Source organism: Cavia porcellus, unplaced genomic scaffold, assembly GCF_034190915.1.
Source record: "Cavia porcellus strain 051 isolate PalLab524CR breed Dunkin Hartley unplaced genomic scaffold, mCavPor4.1 scaffold_7, whole genome shotgun sequence".
Lineage (NCBI taxonomy): Eukaryota > Metazoa > Chordata > Mammalia > Rodentia > Caviidae > Cavia > Cavia porcellus.
This window is the reverse complement of record NW_026947490.1, coordinates 27,356,723-27,381,104: the sequence shown is the minus strand read 5'-3', so window position 1 is coordinate 27,381,104 and position 24,382 is coordinate 27,356,723. Positions and strand designations below refer to the sequence as shown.

General features: G+C 55.5%; 4 protein-coding genes across 20 annotated transcripts; 3 read left to right on the top strand and 1 right to left on the bottom strand.

Moving 5' to 3' along the window:
• Nucleotides 1-1,907: 1,907 nt before the first annotated feature.
• On the top strand, nt 1,908-6,476 carry Ca11 (carbonic anhydrase 11). Of its 2 annotated transcripts, XM_003465443.5 has the most exons (9): nt 1,916-2,216; nt 2,299-2,373; nt 3,084-3,226; nt 4,416-4,601; nt 4,800-4,895; nt 5,005-5,077; nt 5,160-5,314; nt 5,483-5,648; nt 6,350-6,476. In XM_003465443.5, exons 1-9 carry the CDS (start codon nt 2,165-2,167, stop codon nt 6,373-6,375), a joined length of 972 nt encoding a protein of 323 aa, XP_003465491.2. In that variant the 5' UTR covers nt 1,916-2,164; the 3' UTR covers nt 6,376-6,476. The 2 variants fall into 2 exon arrangements, with proteins under 2 accessions (XP_063109112.1, XP_003465491.2); XM_063253042.1 differs by lacking the exon at nt 4,416-4,601 and having other exon boundaries at nt 1,908-2,216.
• A 574-nt stretch (nt 6,477-7,050) lies between these two features.
• Dbp (D-box binding PAR bZIP transcription factor) lies at nt 7,051-12,735 on the top strand. 4 transcript variants are annotated; one of them, XM_063253039.1, is made up of 4 exons: nt 7,051-7,739; nt 8,443-8,853; nt 10,671-10,882; nt 12,261-12,735. In XM_063253039.1, the coding sequence occupies exons 1-4, from the start codon at nt 7,601-7,603 to the stop codon at nt 12,474-12,476; spliced, it is 978 nt and encodes a 325-aa protein (XP_063109109.1). In that variant the 5' UTR covers nt 7,051-7,600; the 3' UTR covers nt 12,477-12,735. The 4 variants fall into 4 exon arrangements, with proteins under 4 accessions (XP_063109109.1, XP_063109110.1, XP_063109108.1 ...); XM_063253040.1 differs by lacking the exon at nt 8,443-8,853 and having other exon boundaries at nt 7,119-7,739; XM_063253038.1 differs by lacking the exon at nt 7,051-7,739 and having other exon boundaries at nt 7,847-8,853.
• A 161-nt stretch (nt 12,736-12,896) lies between these two features.
• On the bottom strand, nt 12,897-20,699 carry Sphk2 (sphingosine kinase 2). Of its 11 annotated transcripts, none has more exons than XM_003465445.5 (7): nt 20,510-20,699; nt 19,502-19,656; nt 16,023-16,494; nt 15,286-15,435; nt 15,084-15,178; nt 14,881-14,996; nt 12,897-14,530 (listed from the first exon to the last, which is right to left on the bottom strand). In XM_003465445.5, the coding sequence occupies exons 2-7, from the start codon at nt 19,538-19,540 to the stop codon at nt 13,435-13,437; spliced, it is 1,968 nt and encodes a 655-aa protein (XP_003465493.1). In that variant the 5' UTR covers nt 19,541-19,656; nt 20,510-20,699; the 3' UTR covers nt 12,897-13,434. The 11 variants fall into 11 exon arrangements, with proteins under 11 accessions (XP_003465493.1, XP_063109102.1, XP_005001841.1 ...); XM_063253032.1 differs by having other exon boundaries at nt 16,023-16,317; XM_005001784.4 differs by having other exon boundaries at nt 20,492-20,642.
• On the top strand, nt 17,944-24,267 carry Rpl18 (ribosomal protein L18). 3 transcript variants are annotated; one of them, XM_063253043.1, is made up of 7 exons: nt 17,944-18,079; nt 22,014-22,100; nt 22,333-22,463; nt 23,101-23,199; nt 23,681-23,804; nt 23,936-24,005; nt 24,149-24,267. In XM_063253043.1, exons 1-7 carry the CDS (start codon nt 17,959-17,961, stop codon nt 24,222-24,224), a joined length of 708 nt encoding a protein of 235 aa, XP_063109113.1. In that variant the 5' UTR covers nt 17,944-17,958; the 3' UTR covers nt 24,225-24,267. The 3 variants fall into 3 exon arrangements, with proteins under 3 accessions (XP_063109113.1, XP_063109114.1, XP_003465581.1); XM_063253044.1 differs by having other exon boundaries at nt 18,061-18,079; nt 22,356-22,463; XM_003465533.5 differs by lacking the exon at nt 17,944-18,079 and adding an exon at nt 20,807-20,905 and having other exon boundaries at nt 22,356-22,463.
• The last annotated feature ends 115 nt before the right edge of the window (nt 24,268-24,382 follow it).

Below are 24,382 nucleotides of genomic sequence, written 5' to 3'. Positions count from 1 at the left end.
TCAAAATAAACAATAAAAAAGGGGGGCTGGGGATTTAGCTCAGCGGCATAAGCACCTGCCTTGCAAGCAGAAGGTCGTGAGTTCGATCCCTGGTACCGATAAAAACGAAAAAGACAAAAAAAAAAAAAAAAACAATAAAAAAGGGATGGGTGTAGTTCAGTGCAAACACTCTGGGTTCAAAGTCCAGTACCTCCCCACAGATACACACACACACACACACACACACACACACACACACACACAAGGTGTTGTCTTCTTTCACCACTGCTTTGTCTGTCTCTTCCTCTTATCCCTGAGGTGGCCCTAAAATAAAATTTGAACATTCTTTGATGTGCTTCCCTTCAGGAACCTGATTCTTTTCCCTTTAGGTGTCACCAGACTAAATGACTCATTTCTGGTGATGAATAGCAGGCACAAGGCATCTGGAGACCAGATGGTCAAAGGCCTCAGATAACTGAGGCCCAAGCTAGCAGCCTAGTTGGAGCCCCCCTCTTCCCCATCAGCCATCCCAATTCCTAAACCTGTCACTTACTGGCAGACAGTAAATGTCATTTTCTTCTTTGTGGCACTGGGGATCAAACTCAGAACCTACACACATTCCCGTCCTTTATGTATTTATTTACTTGTAATTTTGAGGCAGGTTCAAAGTCATCGGTTGTCCAAACAGGACTGGAACTTGCCATCCTCCTGCCTCAGCCTCCCAGAATGCTGGAATCGCAGGTGTGTGCCACCTGGCCTTGCTAATAATATTTGTCATTTTAAGTCACTAGGTGTCGTGCAACATCAGGTAACTAATAATACACAGCTTTGTCTCTTGGATGCTTTTTCTGCAGCTCCTGCATTTCTGATCCTGTTGTATCTGTCTCTTTCCATCTCGGTCTCTGATGCCCATTGCCGCTCGATGCCTCTGAATGCCTCTCTCTGGTCTCTGCTCTCCCTGAACACTAGGTTGTCCTGTTTGTGGGCCTCTGTCCTATCTGGGCCTCTATCTCTGTGCCGGTGTTCCTCTCTGTTCAAGGCTCTTGATCTGCAGCACGGCTCTATTTATAGAGGTGTCTGCCTGTGACTTCAGTCTCCTAGTGTATGTGTCTCTTCCCGCCTTTCTTTAATATTTTGTTTCTGTCTCTAAATCTTTCTTCCTGTCTCCCTCCCTCCTCCTGCCTGGAGGGCCTCTCTCTGGATGCTCCGCTTCTATCCGGAAATGTCTCTCTGTGCCTGTCTCGCCATGTGTCTGTATCTCTGTCTCTGCCTCTCCCAGCCTCCAACTTGATGTGTGGGTCCTTGCTTCGTATCTCTCAGTGTGCATCTCTGCGCATCTCTTTCCCTGCCTCTGTCTCTGATCCTCCCTCTCTCTGTCTCTGTCCCTGATCCTCTCTCGGTCCCGCTGCCTCGGCCTGACATTTTGCAATCTCCACCTCCAGCCCTTCTGCTCCTCCGCCATGCCTCCTGCTCCGCTCCGGGCTTCTCTCTTCACCGGGCTTTTGCCGCCCCCTCTCGGCTAGCAGCCCTCACCACACCCCAACTCCCTGGGGATCCCAGCGCACAACGCTTCATGCCGGGCGGGGCCGGGGTGCGCGCGGGGCTCCCGGGGCGCGGTGACCAGGGACCCTGATCCTGCGTGGGGCGGAGTCTCTCTGCTCCACCTCCCGCCCCTACCCTGCGGAGCCGGAGCCGCCCATGGCCCCAGGTGTCCAGGACACCGCACCCTGGCTGTCCCGCACGCACCCCACCCCGGGCGCAGATGCTGCTGCGAGATCACCGCAACCCCCCCCCTCATATGAAAAATTAAATAACACGGGCGAGAAGGGAGGGCGGGAGGAGGGGGGGCCGGCAGCGGAGTCGGAGCTCTGAGAGGAGAGGCAGGCGGAGGCGCGGAGGAGGAGGAGGGAGGAGGCCAAGCAAGAGAGGATGGAGACGCGGAGTTAGGCGGCTCAGCTCCATGCCGAGCCGGGGAGGGTGTGGGTTTGCAGCTAGGAGCCGGGGCAGGTGGACAGGGGAGGACAGGAGGTGGAGGGAGTGCAGGGCTGGGCGCGGAGGGCCAGAGAGGAATCCCGGGGACTCGGACCCCAGTGGGAAAGAGGGAGATTGAAGGTCCTGGGGGGATCAGAGTCCCGGGAGCTGAGGGCACAGGGCACGGCAAGGGGTCACTGCAAGCCTTCCCGGGATGCGGGGCACCCCTCGAGCGCTGGTCCTCTGGGCCGCACTGGGGGCGGCAGGTAAGACCTGGGTTCACGGCGGGAGCCTCGTGGGAGGGGCGGCGGGCGCCCAGCAGAGGGCTGTAGGCTCCTCTCTTCCCAGCGCACATCGGACCCGCACCTGACCCCGAGGACTGGTGGAGCTACAAGGATAATCTCCAGGGAAACTTCGTGCCAGGTGCAGTCAGGGCGGGGATCCAGGAGTGGCCCCCTTTCCCCTGCCACCAGGGGCTTCCTTCATACTCAGGAGTCTGGGTCCCCAGCCGCTTCCTTCCCCAAGGGGCTGGAGTCCCAGCCCCTCCTCCTTCCTTCAGGAGTGGGGCCCAGCCTCTGAACCCGGCAGCTCACCATGGGACATTATACATGCGCATTTCAAGTAGTGAGTGGGAGTGAGTGGAAGGAAAGAGTGTGAGTGTATAACGCGCGCGCGCGGGGGTGGTGGGGAGGGGCAGGTCCTGGCCCCTGCTGGGAACGAGAAGCGAGTGACCTGGTTACCCGTCCCCGACGTTTTCTCCAGATCTAGCTCTCAACTCTTCACCCTAGTGCATTCACGATCCAGCTGTGTGACAAGGGAGCGTGGCAGAACTACAACTCCCAGAGGCCACGGGACAGGCGAGCCCTAGTTGAGTACGCTACAGTCCCGAGACCTGCTGGGAGTTGTAGTTTCTTCCACATGACAGTTACGATGTTTTGGATGAAAGCGAGAATTGGAGGTGATAGAGGGTCTTGGGGAACAATTCCAAGAGTCTTCTAGAAGCCAGGATCTACGGGCCAGCCCCTCGTTCCTCAGACCCACGAGTGTGGATCACATCCCACCCAGCAGATCCCAGTATTGCGAACCAGCCCCAGTTTCTGACTCTTTTGCTCTTGTCCCCAATATTCCCCCAGGGCCTCCGTTCTGGGGCCTGGTGAACGCAGCCTGGAGTCTGTGTGCTGTGGGGAAACGGCAGAGCCCCGTGGATGTGGACCTGAAGAGGGTCCTTTATGACCCCTTCCTGCCCCCGCTAAGACTCAGCACAGGAGGAGAGAAGGTAAGGATTTGGGGGATCCACTGGGAGCGGGTATGAGTGTGTGTGGGGTGCTGAGACAGCCTTGGGGAGAAAGGGCTATCTACTGGGTGGGGAGAACGCTGCCTATTCTCTAAAGCAGTTCCTGTTCTTCCCTTCCCAAACATGGCTCCTTAGTCTTCCCATCTCTTAGAAGCAAAGAAAAACAGCACATTTCCTGTGGCAGGTACTTTTAAAACACTGACAAACCTTCAGTCCTCACAATGAGCCCGTGAAATAGATGCTGTTATTATTTTATGGTTGCAGACACTGAGGTTCAGAGAAGTTAAGCTGCTTGCCTAGGGTCACACAGCCAGTGTTAGCACTGAGATTTCAAATCAAGTGTGATCCCAGAGTCCAGACTGCAACTCACATTGCAAAAACCTTTTTGTTTCTTTCTTTCTCTTCTTTCTTTCTATTTTGAGACATTCTCACTAAGTCACTAAACTGCTCAAGTGGGACTGTAATTTGATACCTTTCTGCTTCAGCCCTATACAGTGCTAGGATGATAGGTGTGTACCACCACATCTGGCACAGTACCATTTCTTATAAGTGCCACCACCATTACTGATGTAATTAATTTAAATAGCTACAGCCAGCTTAGTGGCACATGTGTGCCATCCTAGTACTGAGGGAACCTGCAATTTAGTGAGAACCTACCCCAAAATAAAAACTAAAAAAACCCAGCAATGTAGCTCAGTGTAAAGGCTCTGGGTTCAATATCCAGGACTAGAGGAGATGCAGTTAATTTGTCATTCTTTTTCTTGATACTAGGTATCAAACTCATGACCTTGCACTTGCCAGGCAGACATTTATGCCACTGAGCTAAATCTGCTCCCTGCTTTTTGGTACTGGAAATCGAACTCACAACCTTGCGCTTGCCAGGCAGGCACTGTTGCACTGAACTATATCCCTGACCTGCAATTCACTATTTATTGCCTGTCTCTCGTCTCTTCCTCCATTGCTGTGTGTCCTGGTGTCCATGGCATACAGTAGCAGCTTGATAAATACATGCAAAATGAATTCACCAATAATGAGCCCAGAGCCTGGAGAGTGGGTGCTGCTCAGTCTGTTGATTGATGAAATGACTGTTTGGCTCCGTGAAGGGAGGGATGGAAAGTGGGAAGGGAAAGACTTCTCTATGCCTCCCTGACCCCTTCTGGCTCTCTCACAGCTCCGGGGAACACTGTACAACACCGGCCGCCACGTTTCCTTCCTGCCTGCATCTCGGCCAGTGGTCAATGTGTCTGGGGGTCCTCTCCTTTACAGCCACCGACTCAGTGAATTGCGGCTGCTGTTTGGAGCTCGAGATGGAGCGGGCTCTGAACACCAGATCAATCATCAGGGCTTCTCTGCTGAGGTGGTGACCACTGACCTCTTCCTCGAGACCCTTTTCTCTGAGTCATCCCCTCATTTTCTACTACATGCCTCATCTGATCTGCCTCCACAGCACTGCCCCCCACCCTAAGCGCTAACCTTCAATCTAACTCTAAAACCTGGGGTTCTCCTTTCCTCCCCATCTGCTGGAGGACCCCAACTCTCTGTTCGGCCCCCCTAGGTGCAGCTCATTCACTTCAACCAGGAACTCTACGGAAATCTTAGCACAGCCTCCCGTGGGCCCAATGGCCTCGCCATTCTCAGCCTTTTTGTCAATGTGAGCAGAGGCCAGGTGGCCATGTGGAATTGGGGTCTGTGAAAAGAAGATGGGATGCTGGGAGAGTAGGGAGTTGAAGACTTAGACCTCACCATTGACCCCGATGCAGGTGGCTGGTAGCTCAAACCCATTCCTCAGTCGCCTTCTCAACCGAGATACCATCACCCGCATCTCCTACAAGAGTAAGTGCTGGAGTGCTGGGGGCACCGTGCAGGGGCTAAGAGGGGTACACCCCCTCTCCACTCTGGCCTGATATTCCCGCAGATGATGCTTACTTTCTACAAGACCTGAGCCTGGAGCTTTTGTTCCCCGAATCTTTTGGCTTCATCACCTATCAGGGCTCTCTCAGTACCCCACCATGCTCGGAGACTGTCACCTGGATCCTCATCGACCGGCCCCTCAACATCACCTCCCTCCAGGTGACCCTTATCTGCATCCCCCACCCCTGGAGACCCCTTGCCTCCCTGACCTTCCCTCTCCTAGTCTGGGAGCCCAGGGAGGTTAGAGTTCCGCCAACCTGCGGGTGGGCGGTGCCGATCAAGGTCCCTTGCATTCACTGCCCATTTCCCACGCTCCTCCTATGGCAGATGCACTCCCTGAGACTCCTGAGCCAGAATCCTCCGTCCCAGATCTTCCAGAGCCTCAGCGGGAATGGCCGGCCCCTGCAGCCTTTGGCCCACAGGGCATTGAGGGGCAACAGGGACCCCCGGCATCCCGAAAGACGCTGCCGAGGCCCCAACTACCGCCTGCATGGTATGGTTCAGTCTGCAGCCCCTTCTTGTCCGGGTCCAATCTGCTTCTGTGTCTCCCTACGTCATCTCAATAAGATCCAGTCCCGCCCGCGCCCCGCCCACCACCCCCCGCCGCGCTATCTGTGTAGTCTAGCCCGAGTGCTCACTTCTCTAGTCGTTTTCCCTTGCGTATCAAAGTGGTACAGCCCACCTCCAGCCAAGACCATTTCCTCTTCACTGATTTGCAACTTGGTATATAAGCTTTCTTGAAGAATAGGTAATGTACCTACTGCCCCATGCCTTCTGTGACTGTGACTTTCCAAAGTGGCACGATCTTCATCCCTTCTGTTTCCATGGTACGATCCTACGGTGTCCTGAGGTCCGACAACCCCCCTTATTGAGAATCCATATGGTACGACCCCTTTCCCTCCGTACTGCCTGCCGTGGTTCAGCCCACAGAGCTAAAGGCCACATCTTAACACTGTACAGACCAGACCTCTAGTCTCCGTGTCTTCAAGTACTTTGAACGTCCCTATTCCACCTTCTTACTGTCCACTATGGCCTTTTCTAGACCTATTTTCCCCAGCTTCTCAATTTGGTACGTGCCGGCTCCCCCTTCGCAGCTCCCGTGGTACGCCCCTGCGCGGTGCCGCCCCATTCCCTTGCTCTGTGCCTATACCGTCCATCCTAGACCGTCACCCCCACCGTCGTCTTTTCTTGCAGTGGATGGTACCCCTCAGGGTCGCTGAGATTTCCCACCGACGACTGCGCCGCCTTTCCCGGACCTGTCTGCAAGGGGAGGGGAGTCACCCCAAAAACAAAGCTATTAAAAAGACAATACTTGCTCTTTTTCGGTGGTCTGATTCTAAGACTCAACGGGGATACTTGGATATTAAAGAACAGCTTTTTTTTTTTTTTTGTCTGTTTTTAAAGATACCAGGGATCGAACTCACGACTGCCTGCTTGCAAGACAGGCGCTTATGCCACTGAGCTAAATCCCCAGCCCCAAGAGTAGCTTTCTTCCCGAAACCAGTGACTCTTCCCAGGTTTTAGCCCCATGGTAATCTGGCTCCCTGTTTCCTAACAATCACTGCTAAAACAATCATTTGGATAAGTGGTTCCTTTAAGAGGCGCCTCTCCCCTTCATCCCCATCAAGCTGCACGCGCCCAGCCATGTGCTTATCCCTTTCGTCTGCCTCATTGGACACAATTGGGTCACGGTCCCGCCCCTAGCACCACCTTCTATTGGTCAAATGTAGGTCAATGTCCCGCCTCTTTCCAAAAGGCAAGACAACTTCACGCGTCGAGCCCCTCACGCGCCCTCACGGGGTTGGCCGCTATTGGGCCCCCATTGGCCGGGGGTCTCAAGAGGCCGAGACAGGATTGGCCCGTGCCTGCAGCCAGAGGGAGGCACGCGGCAGGGATTCATGGCCAACGAGGAGGGCGGTGCAGGCCCGAGGCGGGCGGGGACCGGGAGGCGGGCACGCGCTTTGGCGGCCGGTGTTTTGGTTTGCATTTTTTTTCCGCGAAAGAAGTTTGCCTTGGCCACGCCTCAAAGCGGCCGCCTCCTTCTGCTCCCTCCTCCACCCCTCCACGCACACCTCTCTGGTGCAGATTGCAAAGCGCCTCCTCTATCGAGAGCTGCAATTTTTGTTAAGAGCAAGACTCGCCCACCTTGTAAGAAGGAGCGCATGTGTCCTCCTGCACCTTCAGTTGCAAAGAACTGGCCGCTTGATCTGGTCACCCACTCGCCCAGATCGTATGATCTCCCTGGACTTTCTTGATTCGCACATTTCTGCACCAAAGATCGCGAACCCCTGGCGCTCCTAGGATTTGCAGCGTTCTGGATACTGAAGGCTTGCAAGCTACGCGCGCCCAACCTGGGGCAGACACTCGCCCGAGCCTCAGGAGTCCCCGGCGAGCAAGTCCTTTGCCTCTCCATGAGCCCATGAACCTGGGTCTAAGTGCCTGGCGATGGCGCGGCCTCTGAGCGACAGAACTCCGGCTCCCCTGCTGCTGGGCGGCCCGGCCGGGGCAACCCCTGGCGGGGGAACACTGCTTGGGCTGAGGAGCCTCCTGCAGGGGACCAGCAAGCCCAGAGAGCCAGCCACCTGTGAGTTCGGCCCTACTCCCGGAGGGACTCAGGTGCCAGGGGTGGGGTGCACAATCACTGCTCGCGTGCTGGGGTCTGTCTTCCCCAACTTATTCTCAGTCGCCCAAGTGGTTAGGGCCCCTCGACCCCTCGGCGTCCAGCGCGCACGGTGCAGGCTCGCAGTCTGTGCGCCCGGAGCACCCCGCCCCCTCATTCTGTGGCCTCGGAGCCTGGACCCCTGGATCCTGGGAAAGGGGGGGTTGTGTGTGTGTCGGAGGCTCACAAGGAGGTGACACGGGCTTGGGCGGGGCCTCGCGAGGTCACATGGCACCCGGGGATGAGGAATGTGCCCGCGGAGCAGAGCCCCTTCCTGCGGCTTCCTGGCGTGGGGAACAGAAAGGGGCGAGGGGACTCGCAGCAATCACAGAGCTGTCATTTTGTTCTCTCACCTGCCCAACCCCTCCAACCTACCTTGTCCCTGCTCCCTCTTTCTCAACTTCCGTCCCTCCCTCTGGGCCTCTGTCCCCATCGCTGAATGTCTTTATCCTCTCCTTTGGATCGCTGTCACCGTTTGTATCTCTGTCCTCTCTTCTCTCTGGGTCCTTGTTCTCCCTCGTCTTCTCTCTCTGGATCACCGCCGTGTGCTTGTCTACACCTCCTCTCCGACACGGGGGATCCCTTCTGCACCCCATCTCCACCCCGCCCCTGTTTCCCTGGCCCGCAGGTCTCCTGAAGGAAAAGGAGCGCAAGGCGGCTCCGCCCGCAGCCACAGTCCCGGGGCCGGGCCTGGAGACGGCAGGCCCGGCGGATGCCCCCGCTGGGGCGGTGGGAGGCGGCGGGTCCCCGCGGGGACGCCCGGGCGCCGTGCCTGGCCCGAGTCTGTTGGCGCCGCTGCTGTGGGAGCGTACGCTGCCTTTCGGCGACGTGGAGTACGTGGACCTGGACGCCTTCCTGCTGGAGCACGGGCTCCCGCCCAGCCCGCCGCCCCCCGGCGGCCCGTCGCCCGCGCCGTCACCCGCGCGCACACCCGCGCCCTCCCCGGGGCCCGGCTCCTGCGGCTCGGCCTCCCCGCGCTCCTCTCCTGGGCATGCCCCCGCCCGGCCCGCCCTGGGGGCCGCCGGCGGCCACCGCGCAGGTGCGACGGAGAGGCGGGGTGCTCCCGGGTGTGGGGCTCGCGGCGCTGCTCGCCAGGACATGGGACCCTGGCCGCCGGCGGAGTACCGACTCTTCTGGGTCCAGATTCTGAGCTCGCAGGCGGATCAGGGACCGAGTCTCCCGAATCCTCACGGAGCAGACTCGAGACTCCGAATTTCAGGACTCCTGCCCGGAGAGGTCGTGGAATTGTCTGTGGAAAACGTAAACAGAGGGTCCAGACATTCCTGGAGCTGGGACAGGAAACCAGGAACTCAAAGTTATTTACTGGGGATGAGCCCTGGGACCCTGACTCCTAGCTCCTCTGAAGTTGGAGAAGGCAGGGCTGGGCACAGACTTTTTCTGTGTCGCCAGGACAGAGGCTGGCCGTTTAGGCCCGTGGGTCCCCCAATAAGAGGTGCCGCAGCCCCGCATTCTGGATCCTCCCCGATCTCCTTTAGCTCTCAGGAAAGGGGCCAGGGATTTTAGAATAGTGGAGCAGGGTGTTCACTGACCATCTGAGATCGGGGGCCTGAGATCTTTGCAATCAGAAGAGGGTGGCATGGAGACCCGAAGGAGCAGAGGAAAGAGGACCCTGTTAGGGGATTCTGGGGTGTCCATGGTCGGACCACAGGCCCAAGATGGCTGGGTGCACCTGCCCCGGGCTTGACCTCCAGACAGAAGCAGGGTCCTCTTTCCCAGCTGCACACTCCGCGCCACGTGAGTCCTTGCTCCCTCCTCAGTGCTGCGCGTTGTCACGCGCGAGGGGGCGGGGCTGGGAACGTGAGGCGGGGGAGGGGCAGAGGGAAGCAGGCAGTGGCACGTGACTGGCCGGCGGACCCTGTGTCCTCAGCTGGCCTCGGTTTGCTCGCGCTTAAAGGCACAGACCCTTATCGAGAACCAATCTTTTGGAACCTCTGAAGGGTTTCCATTTCTCTACACTCACCTTTCCAAGCGAGTAACTGTCATATAATTTTGCAGTCTAATTCTCTGCATAGCCTGGGGTGTAAACTTTGGCCGGCGATTTAGCAAATAATTCCCAGGTTAGACTGTGGAAGAGAAAGGCCACTGTGAATCTGAAGTCCTGAAGTTTTTATTTTTACATTTTACCTTTTTGAGACAGAGTTGCATTATGTACCCCAGGCTGATGTCCATCCTGCAGAGATCCTCCTGTCTCAGCCTCCCAAGTGGTGGGTCTGTGCCATCGTGATTGGGTTAAAGTTTCATTGCATGTCACTTTTTTTTTTTTTGTCTTTTTGAAACAGGGTCTCGCTATGCAGTTCAGGCTGGCCTTAAGCTCACTTCGTAGCCCAGGCTGGTCTCAAACTCGCAATGATCCTCCTGCCTCAGTCTCCCAAGTGCTGGGATTACAGGCATGAGCCACCACACCTGGCTGCATTTAACTTATTTTTGAGACAGCACCTCCCTAAGCAGTCCAAGCTGCGCTAGAACTCTGTCACCCAAGCTTGCTCAAATTGCAGTCCTCCTGCCTCAGCCTCCTGAGTGCTGGATTGTAGGCATGTGCCGCCTTGCCTGACTAGTGTTGAAGTTTTAGAAACTGTTACATGATTTCCGTGTTACTCAGGGCCAGTCACTTATGACTGAGCATCAGTTTCCATGTCTGTAAAAGTGGAATTGGCTTGGTGATATCTAATCATCCTTGCAGCCTGGGGAAAGTTTATATTTTATGTGACAGAGATTGATGCCTGGTAGGCCAGCTCTGTTAGACTCCATGTGGGCCTCTGTGTGCTAGTTAACTTGTCTGAGCAGTGGTAGGCACTGGGGACTTGCGCTTTGTGTGACACACACTGTTTCCCCAAGGCCTGACCTCTCGAGACACACCCAGTCCTGTGGACCCAGACACTGTAGAGGTGCTGATGACCTTTGAACCCGACCCAGCTGATCTTGCCCTATCAAGCATTCCAGGTCATGAGACCTTTGACCCTCGGAGACACCGCTTCTCAGAGGAGGAACTTAAACCGCAGCCAATCATGAAAAAAGCAAGAAAAATTCAGGTGCCAGAGGAGCAGAAGGTGAGTACTACGCATGAGGCACAGGCGTTGCTGGGACAGGGTCAGTGCCTGGGATACTCTGGGCTTCTCACTGGCACCAGCTCTTAGGCTTTGCTACCCTGTAGCCAAAGATAAGTCCTTGGCCAAGGGGCACTGAGGGGTAAGGGACTTTGGCCAGAGATCCACAAAGAGTGTCCCTGTGAGCTATAGACTCAGCCAGCCATGCTAGGTCTGATTGATCACAGGAATCCAGAATTCTCAGCAGGGCAGGGTTCAAGTTCCAAATTCCCTTAGCAGCCAGCTAGGCTGAGGCTTTACCCTCCCATTTGAGATGTCTTCAGACTGACTGCTTCTGCCTAGGATGTAGACTTTGCCAGGGTTTGTAGGCCCTGGCCTTCTTACTAGTGAGATGTCTGAGACTCCCAGGAGCAACCAAGGCCATCTCATTTTAGGTGGCTTGGGCATTGTGCTTGTGCTGCACTGGGGTCTTTGTTAGTAAGGATGCTCTGACAGGTCTTTGCCTTGGCCATTCCCAGCAGCTAGAACTTGCCTAGCAGCTCAGTATAGATGAGTTTTTTCCTGCTGCAGGGCCACGTTGCTAGGAACTGGATGTGCCTTAGAAATCAGGAATTAAAGTGTAACTAAATGGGGAGGGGGCTAAAGGAAACATCTTTTTGAGCTGGGTGGTCTTTGTAACCGAGGACAAGAAATACCAGGATTGGAGGACCCTACGTATAATTCTCAGGGAAGATCATGGAATAGGTACCTTGGCTAAGAATTGACTCCTTTATAGCCAGGTCCTGTTGGGGGAGAGGCAGCTCCCTGGTCTCACTTTGGAGCCAGCATGTCAGAGACTGCCCAGGATCACTGGGACCACTTAGATCTCACTTTTGTTTGCTGAGGAGAGATGAGGTTGCCTTGGCAACCAGGTCAGCAGAGACACAACTCTGGAAAGATTTTATGAGACGCCAAACACCATCATTAGGGGGCCCAAGTTTTCCTTAGCAACCAGGATCTGGAAAGGTGATAGATAGGGCAATGCTCTTCACTAAGATGAGAGCTCAGATGGAGGCTCTGTTGCTAGGTAACAATCTTCCTTAGCAAACCAGGATTAACTGCAGGGGCCTTTTGTTTAGTGGGGAGGGCTGGGGTCTGCTTTGCACTTTGGAGACTTGAAACCGAGTTGCTTGGGGAGGGGGCATCTGTCTCATACTTAGCTTTTGTTAGGAGCCCAAGAAGGGCAGGCCCTTGGATACCCATTCCATCCCAGCAGAGATGGGGTATCCCTGATCTCTCCTGCTAAGCAAGGACCAAGTGTATGTGTATGGGTGTGTGCCCTGGAAACTTCCCCTCCCTTTCTCTCACTGAACCTCAGTGCCCTCCTACCCCTGTACCCCAGGATGAGAAGTATTGGAGCCGAAGGTACAAGAACAATGAGGCAGCCAAGCGGTCTCGTGATGCCCGGAGGCTCAAAGAGAACCAGATAACAGTGCGGGCAGCCTTCCTGGAGAAGGAGAATGCCCTGCTGCGGCAGGAGGTGGTGGCGGTGCGGCAGGAGCTGTCACACTACCGGGCGGTGCTGTCTCGATACCAGGCCCAGCATGGAGCCCTGTGAGAACCCTTTTCCTCTCCCCACCTCAGACTTGTGCCCTGCTGCCTCTTCCCTCCCCCGCTCTGTGGCCCACAGGCTGGCCAGCTGGGTGCCCCAGGGACCTGATGATGCAGATAAATACATTTATATTTTTAAGAAAAAGTGAGCCTACCCCCTCCCTTGTGGGAGCGGGGAGGGTCCCGTGTATGCTCCGGACACACTGGGGACCCCATCCTTCCACCGCTTTCATTAACACGAACCTGAATAAATCTTGAGAACCCTAGAGCCAGCTGTTGTGGGGGACAAGGCAGCCACTGACCCCGGTGTGAGGCCAGCAGTTTACACTGGCGGCAGCTGGCGAGCAGACCTGATGGCTATCCGCAAAAGCCAGGAGTTACTGGAAGGTCTAGTTGTGGGCTGTGGATGGAGGAAGGGGCAAAGGTCTAGAAATGAAGCGACTACCTTTATTGCATAGACCTTTTCAATTGCTTTTTAAATTGGGGACAGAGGGTAACAGGACACAGAAGTGAATTTCCCCGTCCCCACCCGTAGGGGGCGGTATTAGTGCAAATCAGTCAGACTCGGGGACCCGCCCCTTAGGCTGATTGGCCAGTTAAGTGGAGGCACCAGAGTGGATAGGGCGAGACCCAGTCCTGCATGGCCAATTAACTACGGCCTCCCCCAGCTCGTACATTCCAGGTCCCATCATTGGACAATGTGTGAGGCAGTCTCTACCCTCAGCCGCCCAGACCCGCGGCGACCTGGAGGCAAAGTGAGGACCAATTTAGCGTCCCCCTCAGCGCAAACTGAGCCCTCACCAGTCAGGCACTACCCAGGGGATGAGATCGGACCACCCTCCAGCATCACTTCCGGTTCCCTGATGGCAGGTCCCGGACCCTTGCACTTAGGGGGCGCCGCCCCAACTCTAGCAATCAGGCCACGCTGTAGCCTGGGTCCTGTCACTGGCGCATTCCCAGTGGATTCAGGGTCCCTGCCCGGTGCAGCCTGGAGGCCCTGTGAGCAAAGTACCGAGACCCGGGTGTATCTGCGCCTGCAGTGGCCCGTACTCCACCAGCTCTCCATCCACCGTGAGCAAGCCACGGGACGTGAGCGGCTCCAGACGGAAGGCACGGGCCGGGGCATAGCCGACCTGTGGGCAGCCCAGGTTGAAATGGCTCCCGTGCTCCATGGCCAGGAATAAGCGCAGAAGCATAGCCCGCGAAACTCCACCCCGCACCCACAGCAGGTGCACCGCACCGTCGTCAAAGCGCGCATGGGGGACCGCCAGCATATCAGCGCTCAGGTGGCTCGGGGAGATGGCCAACACCAGCACAAAGTCTCCCTCCAGTGTCACCCAACCTGGGGGCAGTGGGCTACCCAACGGTGGCAGCAGATGGTCCTTTGGGCCCTCAGTAGAAGCTGCTGGTGCAGCAGGGGTGTGGGGCGGGAGCCCACAGGCTGTTGGCGTTTCTGGGCGCCCTTCTGTGATAGGAGACAGCGTAGTTGCCTTGGGAGAGCCACAGGGCTGGGACAGGGGTGGGTCTGGGGACAGTGGAGCTTCCCCAGGGCCACCCCAGTCCCCCGCCAGCTCTGGGACCCCACCATTGAGGGACTGCACAGGCATGGGCTCAGGTGAGCTGGGAGAGGCCAGGGCAGTCTGGGGCAGGGGAAGAGGCAGGGGAAGGTCAGACACTGAGCGGTGTAAGGGGGAGTGTGCCACAGTCGGAGGTGGGGCCGGGGCCAAGGTCAGCTCTGACTTTGCCCGGGGCAGGCCTTGGGCAGGGCCAGGTGAGGCTGACTCCACAGTGGTGGGGAGGTAGGAGAGACGTCCGTGGTAGCTGCGCAATGCGGCGAGGCCCAGCACTGTACCCAGTGTGAATCGGGCTTTGCCTAGGGCTCGGAAGCGCTCGCTCTGGATGTCCACATCCGACACAAAGCCCCAGGCCACAGAGAGGAAGGAGAAACAGCGGGCGCCTGAGGCCAGTGTCACAGAGAGCAGGTCCAGTGGGTGGCTGCCACCCCTGCAAAGCAGCAGGGAGCAGTTGAGCAGCAGGTCCAGGCCCAGGGCAGGTGGAAACCTTCACAGCCCAGGATACATGGCCGGGGTAGGAAAGAACAAACAGCACTGGTGAGAGACTTGAAGCACAGGGTGGTGAGACAAAAATGGTGACGTACACTGCACCAAGACCAGGGACCCCATGTCCCAGAGCCCAGTGCAGCCAGGTCTGTGTGCCACAGTTCTAGCTGCTGGGACCCAGCTGAGAATGAGATGGGCTGCGGTGCCTGGGGCTAACAGTGCGGCATCCCGCAACCAGGCTGATTTTGTGGACTGATAGTGGGTTTGGCTAAAGGGGAGATCGGGGTCCCCATTACCCCAGGAGACCTCACCCTGCCCCGAGTGTCTCCGCAACAGGAGTGCCCAACCTACCCTCCATGCCTGTTTACAGCTCCAGCCAGCGCGTTGCCCGAGCCGCAGGGGAGGATCCCCAAGGGCATCTTCACTGCCTGCTCCCAGTCTGGGCGATCTAAGAGCCCATTCAGCACCTGGAGGGCGGAGACCAGCTGTGTGGGGCCCAGCTTCTAACTCTCTGGTCCCCCAGAGCTCAGGGTTAAGGGCAGGGGCTTCTCTACCTCATAGAACAGCCCGTCTCCTGAGAGGGTGACGATACTGTCCCACTCACTCAAGCTCAGTCCCTGGACCAGCTCCCGGGCATGGTTAGGTCGTTCTAAAGGAACAAACCAGAAGATTAGGCAGCTGTCTCTCCCCACAACACCCATCTCCCTGAACCCAGGAGTCCTGGCTGTGCCCCGAGTCCCATGTACCTTCCCATACCTGTCTGAATGAGGTTGAAGGACAGCCCAGCTTCGGAAATCATGGGCAACACGTGGCTCTCACACCACTGCCAGGCCTGGCCCCGTCCCCCAAAGGGATTGACCAAGAGTAGCAACCGGGGTGGCCGTGGCAGGAGCTCAGGGGTGATCTCTGCAGAGAGAGAGAGGGCAGGGTTTGCTGCAACCCCATGGGACAGGGAGGGCTGGGACAAAGTTGGGGTGTGATACCAAGTGCCCTCTGGGCCCACATTCTTGAGGAAGACAAAGGCAGTGTGACCTGGAACATCTGTTATCCAGGATCAGGCTCCTTCACTGTCCCCATCCCTTAGGAGCCACAGCCAGCCAGCAGGACCACAGCAGCCTAAGGAAGGTTCACCAGATGGGGATCCCTGGAGGCCCCTGGAGGCTGTAAAGGTTCCACCCAAAAGCCTTCTCTCTCTATTGGAGCCTCAGATATCTGTGTTGGCAACCTTCACATGAAGTGGCGACTGTTCCTGTCTACTGCTGTCAGTGCCAGGGAGCCTCTGAATCATCTGTCTGTGGTCAAGCCTGGGAAGGGGGTTGGGACTGACACAGCATTGAGCCGGAAAGCAGCTGACAATTCCTTTCTCTCTGCCTGTTTCTGTTCCTTTTGTAGCCCACCCCTGTCTGTGTCCTAATCTCAATGTAAACCCACAAAGAGCAACACCTGTAGATGGAGGCCTCTCTGCAGGCCAGAGCGGCTGCATGGGGCCTCACCCTCTTCCCCAGGCAGTGGCAATCCTCGGAGCAGACTCATTAGGGCAGTGACCCAGCGCTGGGCCTCTGCACGGTTCTCCTCATAGGTTGCAGCCCCATCGGCCTGAAAGGTTCGGGCAGCTCGGCGGCGGCCCCCGCGCCGGCCCCGCAGGTAGGTATAGATGCACAAGTAGGCCGCTGAGTCTGAGGGACTGTGGCTTCGCAGAGTGCAGCAGCCTGAGATCACAGACAGGGGGACAAGGCCATCCCGGGGTCGGGCTTCAGGCTTTGGGAGCAGCCGCTGTATGTGCAGGGCCTGTGATGTGAGGGTGAGGGCAAATCGTGAGCCTCGAGCCGGGTAGGAGCCAAACTCGCCATGCAAGAGTGGGGTGCTGGCAGCCAGTGGTGCTGGTGAGGGGGCCATGGCCTCAGCCCTGTCCAGGGCTCTCCTAGGCCTGTGGCCCCAACTCCTGGTGACCTGCTGCTCCGGTTTCTGTGGAGAGGGAGGAAGGAAGGGTCAGAGTCCAGGGCCCTTATCGGAGATTGGGAAATGGAAGGAGAGGCAGGCACTGTGGACAGGACAATGAGGCAGTGGCAGATGGGAAGGACCCACCAGTGACACACAAGCTTGTGCAGATGTGGAAACCTGAAGGACACAGGCACTTGCACAGGAAGGCCAGCACCCTGAGAGGCCTCGACATGCAAATGGTCACTAGGTCCTCCTCTGTGGCTATTTAGGACCCTTTGTGCATCAGTCATGGTGCGCACAGCAAACAGCAGAAAACGGACAAAAATCCCATTCCAATCAAAAGCAGAAAGGCAGGATGAGACAGTAAACTACTAATGTGTTGGGCGATGATAAGGCTTTAGGAAAAAATACAGCACAGGAGGGAATCAGAAGGTAAAGACAGACTCAGAAATAGGCAGGCTGGACTGGCTGGCTGAAAGTAACCCCCTCGTGCACACTGAGCAATCTGCAGGTGAAGACAGTAGAACCAACTGCTGAGACAGGTGCAGGAAGAGGACAGAGAACACTGGGCAGAAAAGAAGAGCTTCATTGAGATGAAGCTGCACTGATGAAAGAGAGTTTCTCAGCCAAAAGATGAAAGGCAGGGAAAGCTGAGGACACAGAGAAGAGCTGGGAGGCAGGGCTGTAAAATGGAAACCAAAGGTTGCAAGTGCTGAAAAGAGGAAGGGGCTGAGAATCTGTCTCTGAGCACTAACCTGAGTGACTGCTGCCTGCTCTCCAGGAAACAGCCAGAGCCAGGAGTGAGGTCCCTTCCCCACAGGCCCTTCTGCTCAGCTGCCACTCACCTGCTCTTCCTGCTCACCTTTGTCCTCTGCTAGCCCGCCCAGCTTCCTGCCTCTCACCTGTCCGCCCTACAGCAGCCATGGACACACACCCTCACCCCATCAGTGGACTTGTCCTCAGGAGTGGCCTCTGCTGCCCAACACTCCCACCCCGCCCCAGCAGGCTCCCCAAGACCCTGTGTGTCTGCCCCCTCTCCTCCGTGAAAACCTCAAATCAGGCTCAGGCACAAAGCCCTAGTTTTACAGCCTCTGTTCTGTGTCTGGGGCTCTGTCCTGAGTACCTAAGCCTGGCCCTGGCCCTCCACCCACAAACTGCCAAACCAGAGCTTAAGTCACGGTCCGCTGCCACTCCACTTCTGGGCCTGGGCTTCCATTCCTGGATGCCTCAGTCGTGGTCCTGGTTTTCTATTTCCATCTCCCACCCCTGCACTCCAGATGCCGGGCTGGATGTCTGTTCCTCTTCGTTCGCCGGTCCTTCTCCGCCCCCCCCCCCCACTGGGGTCCCTGCCAGTACCCTAGCACCCTCCTTGAGTCCTCCTTTGGGTAGACCCCTCATGTCTGCATGACAGCCCCCAATCAGACCTGGGTGGGGGGAGGGTGTGCATCCGCTGAGCCAATGGATGTGTAGCTGGCCTATACCGCACCAATGAAAGCGCGGGGAGGCGGGGCCAGACAACTCGCGAGTTTAGCGCTCAGTCCCCTTACGCTCCCGGGAGCAAGCGCAAGAACTGAGCGATGCACTGCGCTTCTGGAGGCCTGCCGCCATGGTAAGTGAGGGCACACACATAGCCGAGGTGGCATCACACCCTTGCAGACAACGTTGATGCTGCCTTCTTTGTTGAGGGCAAGTAATCCTGGCGGCCCATCCCTAGAGCTTGTAAAAGAAAAGGGGCGTGGAATAGGAGGGCTTTCACTGCCTACACAAAGCCTTAACACAGCAAGAGGTCCAGAGATAAGTAACCGGAGTTAATAATAAACCTGGACGAAAAAGCAAGTAGACAAAAAGGAAGACAGAGACCCAGAGAAGCAGAGTCAAAGATAGGTTTTAAGTGTGTTAAGGCAGGGTAACAAGCGGGTAGGGTGTCTTTCAGACAGTTACAAGAAAAGCAGAGACACAAATCAGACAAAAACAGTGGGGTTGAGAAAGTGGAAGGGACAGGCACAAGAAATTCCAGAAAATGACAAAAACAGACTGAGATAGGCATTTCTGGAATGAACTCTGCAGATAGGTTCATTAATTCACTATTTACTCTGGATTCCAACCAGAGTAAAGGCAGCAGGAGATAAACATCTGGCCAGGAAATGACTAACCACATAGCAGGACAGACACAAAGGGAGAACCCTCTAGGCCAGGGGTGAGGAAGGGAAAGAACGTTTGAAGTCAGAAACTGAGAGAAACTGAGAGATGAAAGGGGAAGATGTTGACACAAGAAGACACACAGAGGCAAAGATCTAGTCAGGCAGAACTGCGGAGAGACATATGCAGAGTGAGACAGGGATAAAACTGGACAAGTGGAGCTGTGGGTGGTGGCACATGTTTGTGATCTCAGCTGCTGAACTTGGGAGGCTAAGGCAGGAGGACCACAAGTCCAAGGCCAGCTGGGCCAGCTTAACGAGACCCTGTCTCAAAAAGAAAAAAAAAAAAAAACAGCTGGGGATGCGGTTAATGGTATAGTGCCTGGGGCCCAATCCTGAGTACCACATAGGGGTGTGTGTGTGTGTGTGTGTGTGTGTGTGTGCACGCGCGCAGAGGAAACAATTCACTTACTGCCAAGCAAAATATATTCTGCATCCATCCCACATTAACAGTTCATGCAGACCAAGTCAAAGATAGAGAAAATCCCAGAAAGACTGAGGCAAGGGAACAGAGCAACTGAGCTTGGAGCTCAGGAACAAAGAAAGCCCCGATCAAAAAAGCTGAGATTTCTCTGAGTCATCAGGTTAGAGAAAAGGGAACATGAAACGGAAGCAGATGGAGGAAGAAAAGGGGATGGGGACCTACAGCTCACATGGATTTGCTGCATGACTCTATAGAACCCCTCCATTCTTGGCCATACCTACCCTGGCTGGAAAATGGAGAGAAAGCTATTCACTCAAGGCTGAAGAGGAGGTCCAAAGCCAGTGATGGAAAGGTGTCAGCTGATGTAGCCCCACAGAATATCGACCCTGGCTTTCAGATGAACCTTTACCTGATTCCCAGACTCCTCTGATTCAAGGTGTTTGTTCATCTGTGGCCCTCTGTCCTGTTATGTCAACAGACCTTGGCCCTGGGTCTGAGGCCATAGAATGGCAGTCTGGAATGTACAAGGGAGTCAGGTTTCACCGTGCAACCCTGGTTTAGGCTCTGTGGAGGATAGAAAAATGAGACAGTTTGGTTACTGCCTCAACCAGTCAGTCTGGTTCTGTCGAAAAAATAAGTGTTACTTACAAGGCAAATTGCCATTGAGCACTTAGTGCAAAAATAATGCCCAAAAAGAATTTTATTAACCGGTATAAGTTCGGAAAGCATCCCATGTGTCAGATCTACTATCATTCCTTTTTTCTAAATATGGAAAAGTACAGCACAGAGAGTGACTTAGCCAAGGTCACATCACTAATAGTAGCAGAGCCAGGATTAGAATTTGGGTACAGTCTGGGCAAATCCCGTCTCATCATTTTTCTACGTCTCCACCTCTCTCTGGGGCCCCATCCCCTTATTCTTCCTCCCACCCTCAAGTCTCCATCCCCACTCCACGGAGGATCCATTCTTCTTCCTCTTTGAATTTCTAGCTCTGGGTCGCACTTTTGTAGGAGATTTCACCCACCTTCCCTCCATTCCACCCCTCAGGCCGGACCCTCAGGACGCGATCCCTGGGATCCCAGTACCTTGTACCTCCCTCACATCGAAACCGCTGGGCTGGCTGAACCTTTCAGGTGAAGAAAAAAGCAGCCCCTCCCTGGCGGGAGAGGCTGAACCGGTGGTCAGAGAAGGGCCATCTAGGGGTCGGTAGAAGTGCAACCAACAAGGTAGATATGCAGGGTGCTCTAGAGTTGCAGCAAAGTGATCCCAGATTGGAAATCTAGCAGAACTTCCGAGCTTTAGCTGCGCTTGAGAGTTCAGCGCTAAAGAAGGTACCCGTTAATCTAAACAAACGCAAGTCGCTTGGAGAGGACTAGACCCGCCAGCCCCGCCTCCTCACCACCACAACCCGGCCCACCAGGTCCTCCGAAGTCACAGAGAGGCCCCCGGTGTCCGGCCAGAGCGCCACAGCACAATGCCTCTTCCTAGCTCCACGCATCTCTCTTGCTCCGTTTCCTGTATTTCCGGAAGAATATAGAGAACAGCGCCTGAGTAGATCTAGAAAGGCTCCCCGACGTGCTGACCCTTCCTTCCTGCGCGTGGCGCTTGTTTCTCTTTGATTATTCCTGCGCTCTATTTTGTGGTCAGCCTTCTAGGGAGTCATCCAACTCACCATAGAGAAGGCCGGCTCGTGGTAGAGCGTCGCGCCGGGCTCGTAAAACGTCATTAGGGCGTCGCGCGCTGGAGGCTTTCCCCGCCCCTCCCGGCATCGCTCTCTCTTTCCGGGTTTGACTAAGGAGGAGTCGCCATCATGGTGAGCGCGCCCTGGGGTATTCAAGGCATGATCATCCGACGCCATCCTCAGCGGTTTGGGGCTGAGGGTGTGCCAGAGGGATGCAGGGGTTTCGCCAGTGTCGGAGGGAAGCGATTTCCGGGACGAGGATGCTACTCTAGGGACCAAGAGATTCAGCATGGGTCACAACCGTGTATTCCAGTGGTCTCCGTGAACAGACCACCACATTGAGGTATAGGGAGGGAAAATGATGGGATGCGGCCCTGTGTGGCTGGAGGTATAGCTTTTAACCACTTGCTTTGCTGCTTTACCTGGACGTGGCGCTCCTTAGTCTGGGAAGTATAATTAGGGGAATCGAGGGTCGAGAGACCCAGGTGTTGCACCCAAGCCGACTTAACGTTCCAGTTGCAGCCTCTGTATGATGTGGTTTTCCAGGCCTGGGCCACCGTTCTTTTGCTTTTTCCCTGGAAGCATAGTAGGCCTATCTCACAGGTTCCCTCACATGAGTGGGAAAGAAATAATTCGTAGGTGTTTTTCATCAGAAGGGCTTAAGCTTTGAATTCATGAAAGCTGTTAATACGTGTTTACCTAGAGTTAATAATGGTCTGAAAAACTGGTTATTCAGAAAAGCAGGAAGGAGGCGTGGTGGAAATAATGGACTTTCCTGTTTTCTTAGTTTTCGAGTGGGGGCAGCTCTCAGATCATGTGTTATCTTAAATGGAAGTTCACTGTCATTGTTACTGAGAGTTTATTGCTGTATTATCTTAAGCTTTTCATGTGTTATCTTAAAAAGGAGTTTGTTGTCATTGTTCCTGAGAGTATTGCTTATTTCTGGTTATCCTTTTGTTATGAGAGGCAGTTTGGGGAACCTAAGTGAGGTCTGTGTACTTGGGAAGATACAGTTAGTTGGGAATTGGCCATTTTCAGGTCTGCATGGCCACTGTGCTAAGACATTACAGGTGCTGATGAATTTGCAGGCTGCTTTCCTTCCCTTTTGAGAGGGCTCGCTGGTGGCCCTGGAGTACTGTTGCCCGGGGCTCTGCTCTGTCTGGGACAGTTGTTGGGAACATTGGTGGCATAATTGCCCAGATTCAGGGTCAGAATCACAGTTTCCCCTTTATCCTTCCAGGGAGTCGACATCCGCCACAACAAGGACCGAAAGGTCCGGCGCAAGGAGCCCAAGAGCCAGGACATCTACCTGAGGCTGTTGGTCAAGGTGAGGTTGGGGCCCAGGGTCTTGGGGCAGGGCCGCCCAAATCTTCCCTTTTTTGGTACTGAGCTTTAGTGCCTTCAGCTGCTGGGCTGTCAGCACTTTGGGGAGTGGGGAGGAGATTTTCTGTGTTTCCAGGAAGGACCACCATCTACTCTCCCCAGGCTCCACAGAATGGGAAAAGTCATCAGAACCTTCCAGCCTAAAAGGTTCGTTTTCCTCTATCCTGTGCTCTCAGGCTTCTTCTTCCGTCTCTCTCAGCTGTACAGGTTTCTGGCCCGACGGACAAACTCCACCTTCAACCAGGTGGTGCTGAAGAGGTTGTTCATGAGTCGCACCAACCGGCCACCTCTTTCCCTCTCCCGGATGGTGAGTGGCTAGTGTGGGGACCTTGAGCTGTGCCATGGCAGTGTTGGTGTCCCTGGGTTGTCAGTGAGCAGTGGGTGCAGAGCTCTGAGCTTTACTTGGAGTTGAGTATCTCTAGACTACTGGCTTGGCCCCTTGGCTGCCTTTCTGGCTCATTGTGAGGTGGAAGTAGTTGAGCTTCAAGTCCAAGGCCAGGTATGGTGTGCCTGTAATCCTAGCAGTCTGGGAGGCTGAGGCCAGAAAATCTTGTGTTGGACCTCAGCCTGGGCAATTTAGTGACTTAACGAAACCTTGTCTCAAAAAGCGTTAGTGATGTGTAGGTCACCCTGTGCAAAGATCCTGGATTTGGTCTTTAGTACTGAAAACCACAAAAATAAAAAAACTTCCAGAAGGAGTTTGTTGGATATTCTCATCAAGTTTCCTGGAGTAGGGGCTGGTTTAGCTCAGTGGCATAAGCACCTGCCTTGCAAGTGATCAGTCAGTGGCTTCGATCCCTGATCCCCACCCCAAAGTTTCCCTGAGTAGATCTCTGAGAGCCTCGATGTGCTGTGGGAGGTGAGATGGGCTTAGCTGAGACTGTCCCAGGGCTGGAAGTGGATGGAATTAGAAACCCAGATAGCCTGTGACTTGTCTTTCCAAGATCCGGAAGATGAAGCTTCCTGGCCGGGAAAACAAGACAGCAGTGGTTGTGGGGACAGTCACAGATGATGTGCGGGTTCTGGAGGTGCCCAAGCTGAAGGTGAGTGTCACACCTGGTATGGAGCCTGGCCTGCTGTGGTGATGGCCACCTCTTTGGAGTGCAGCAGGCAACTCACACATTTGGGTGGCTTTTAGGGTGGGGTGGGGCTCTCCTGGAGAGGGGTCCTTGGGCTGCTGCTCGTGGATCCTGTTGAACATGTTGGCTCTTGAGCCAGATGGCCTGGGCTCGAATGTGGGTTTCTTTGCAGTTTAAAGTGCCACAGGGTTGGCACATGCCTGTGATTCCAGCACTTGGGAGGCTGAGGCAGGAGGATCACTGTCAATTCTAGGCCAGCCTGAACTCTACATAGTGAGACCCTGTCTCAAAAAGCCAAAACAAGTCTTGTAATTTTTGTACATAATGATGTAAGGTCATTAGAAGGCAGCACTGTGCTCCTAGGAGCTCCTAGGATTAGGTTGGTGTTGGTTCTGCAGGCAGCCAGGGCAATGAGTGGTGACCCCACCTACCCTGTCTCCCCCAGGTTTGTGCCCTGCGTGTGACCAGCCGCGCCCGAAGCCGCATCCTTAAGGCTGGGGGGAAGATCCTCACCTTTGACCAGCTGGCCCTGGAGTCCCCCAAGGGCCGAGGCACAGTCCTGCTCTCTGGTAAGTGGCACTTGGTGGAGGTCAGGGTGTGTCCCAGTTCCGCTCAGCCCTGTGAGGGTTGAAGGGGGTGGGTGGCTTCCTGCAGGTGGTTGAGGTGCAGGACCCTGCTGATCCCTTGCTCCTGTCCCCAGGTCCACGCAAGGGCCGAGAGGTGTACCGGCATTTCGGCAAGGCCCCTGGAACCCCACACAGCCACACCAAGTAAGTACAGGGCCTGCTGGTGCCCCCCTTCATCCCTGCCACCCATTGTGGGTGGGGGGTGAGCACAGCTGGCTTTGAGGGTCAGGCTGGAAACCAGGGCCTGCTGCTGTGTAAGATGGGCTTCTCCCTTACTCTTCCTACAGACCCTATGTCCGCTCCAAGGGCCGGAAGTTCGAGCGCGCCAGAGGCAGACGGGCCAGCAGAGGCTACAAGAACTAGTGCTGGACCCTTCTCTGTTAATAAAAAGATTTGGATTCCGACAGCCCTCTGTGTGTCTTGGTGGATGGGCTGGGATGGTATAAGAGGGTGGTTGGTGCCTGCAAGTTGGGCACATCATGTGTAGAAAGTCACCCATACCCATCCTTCGGGGCATACTT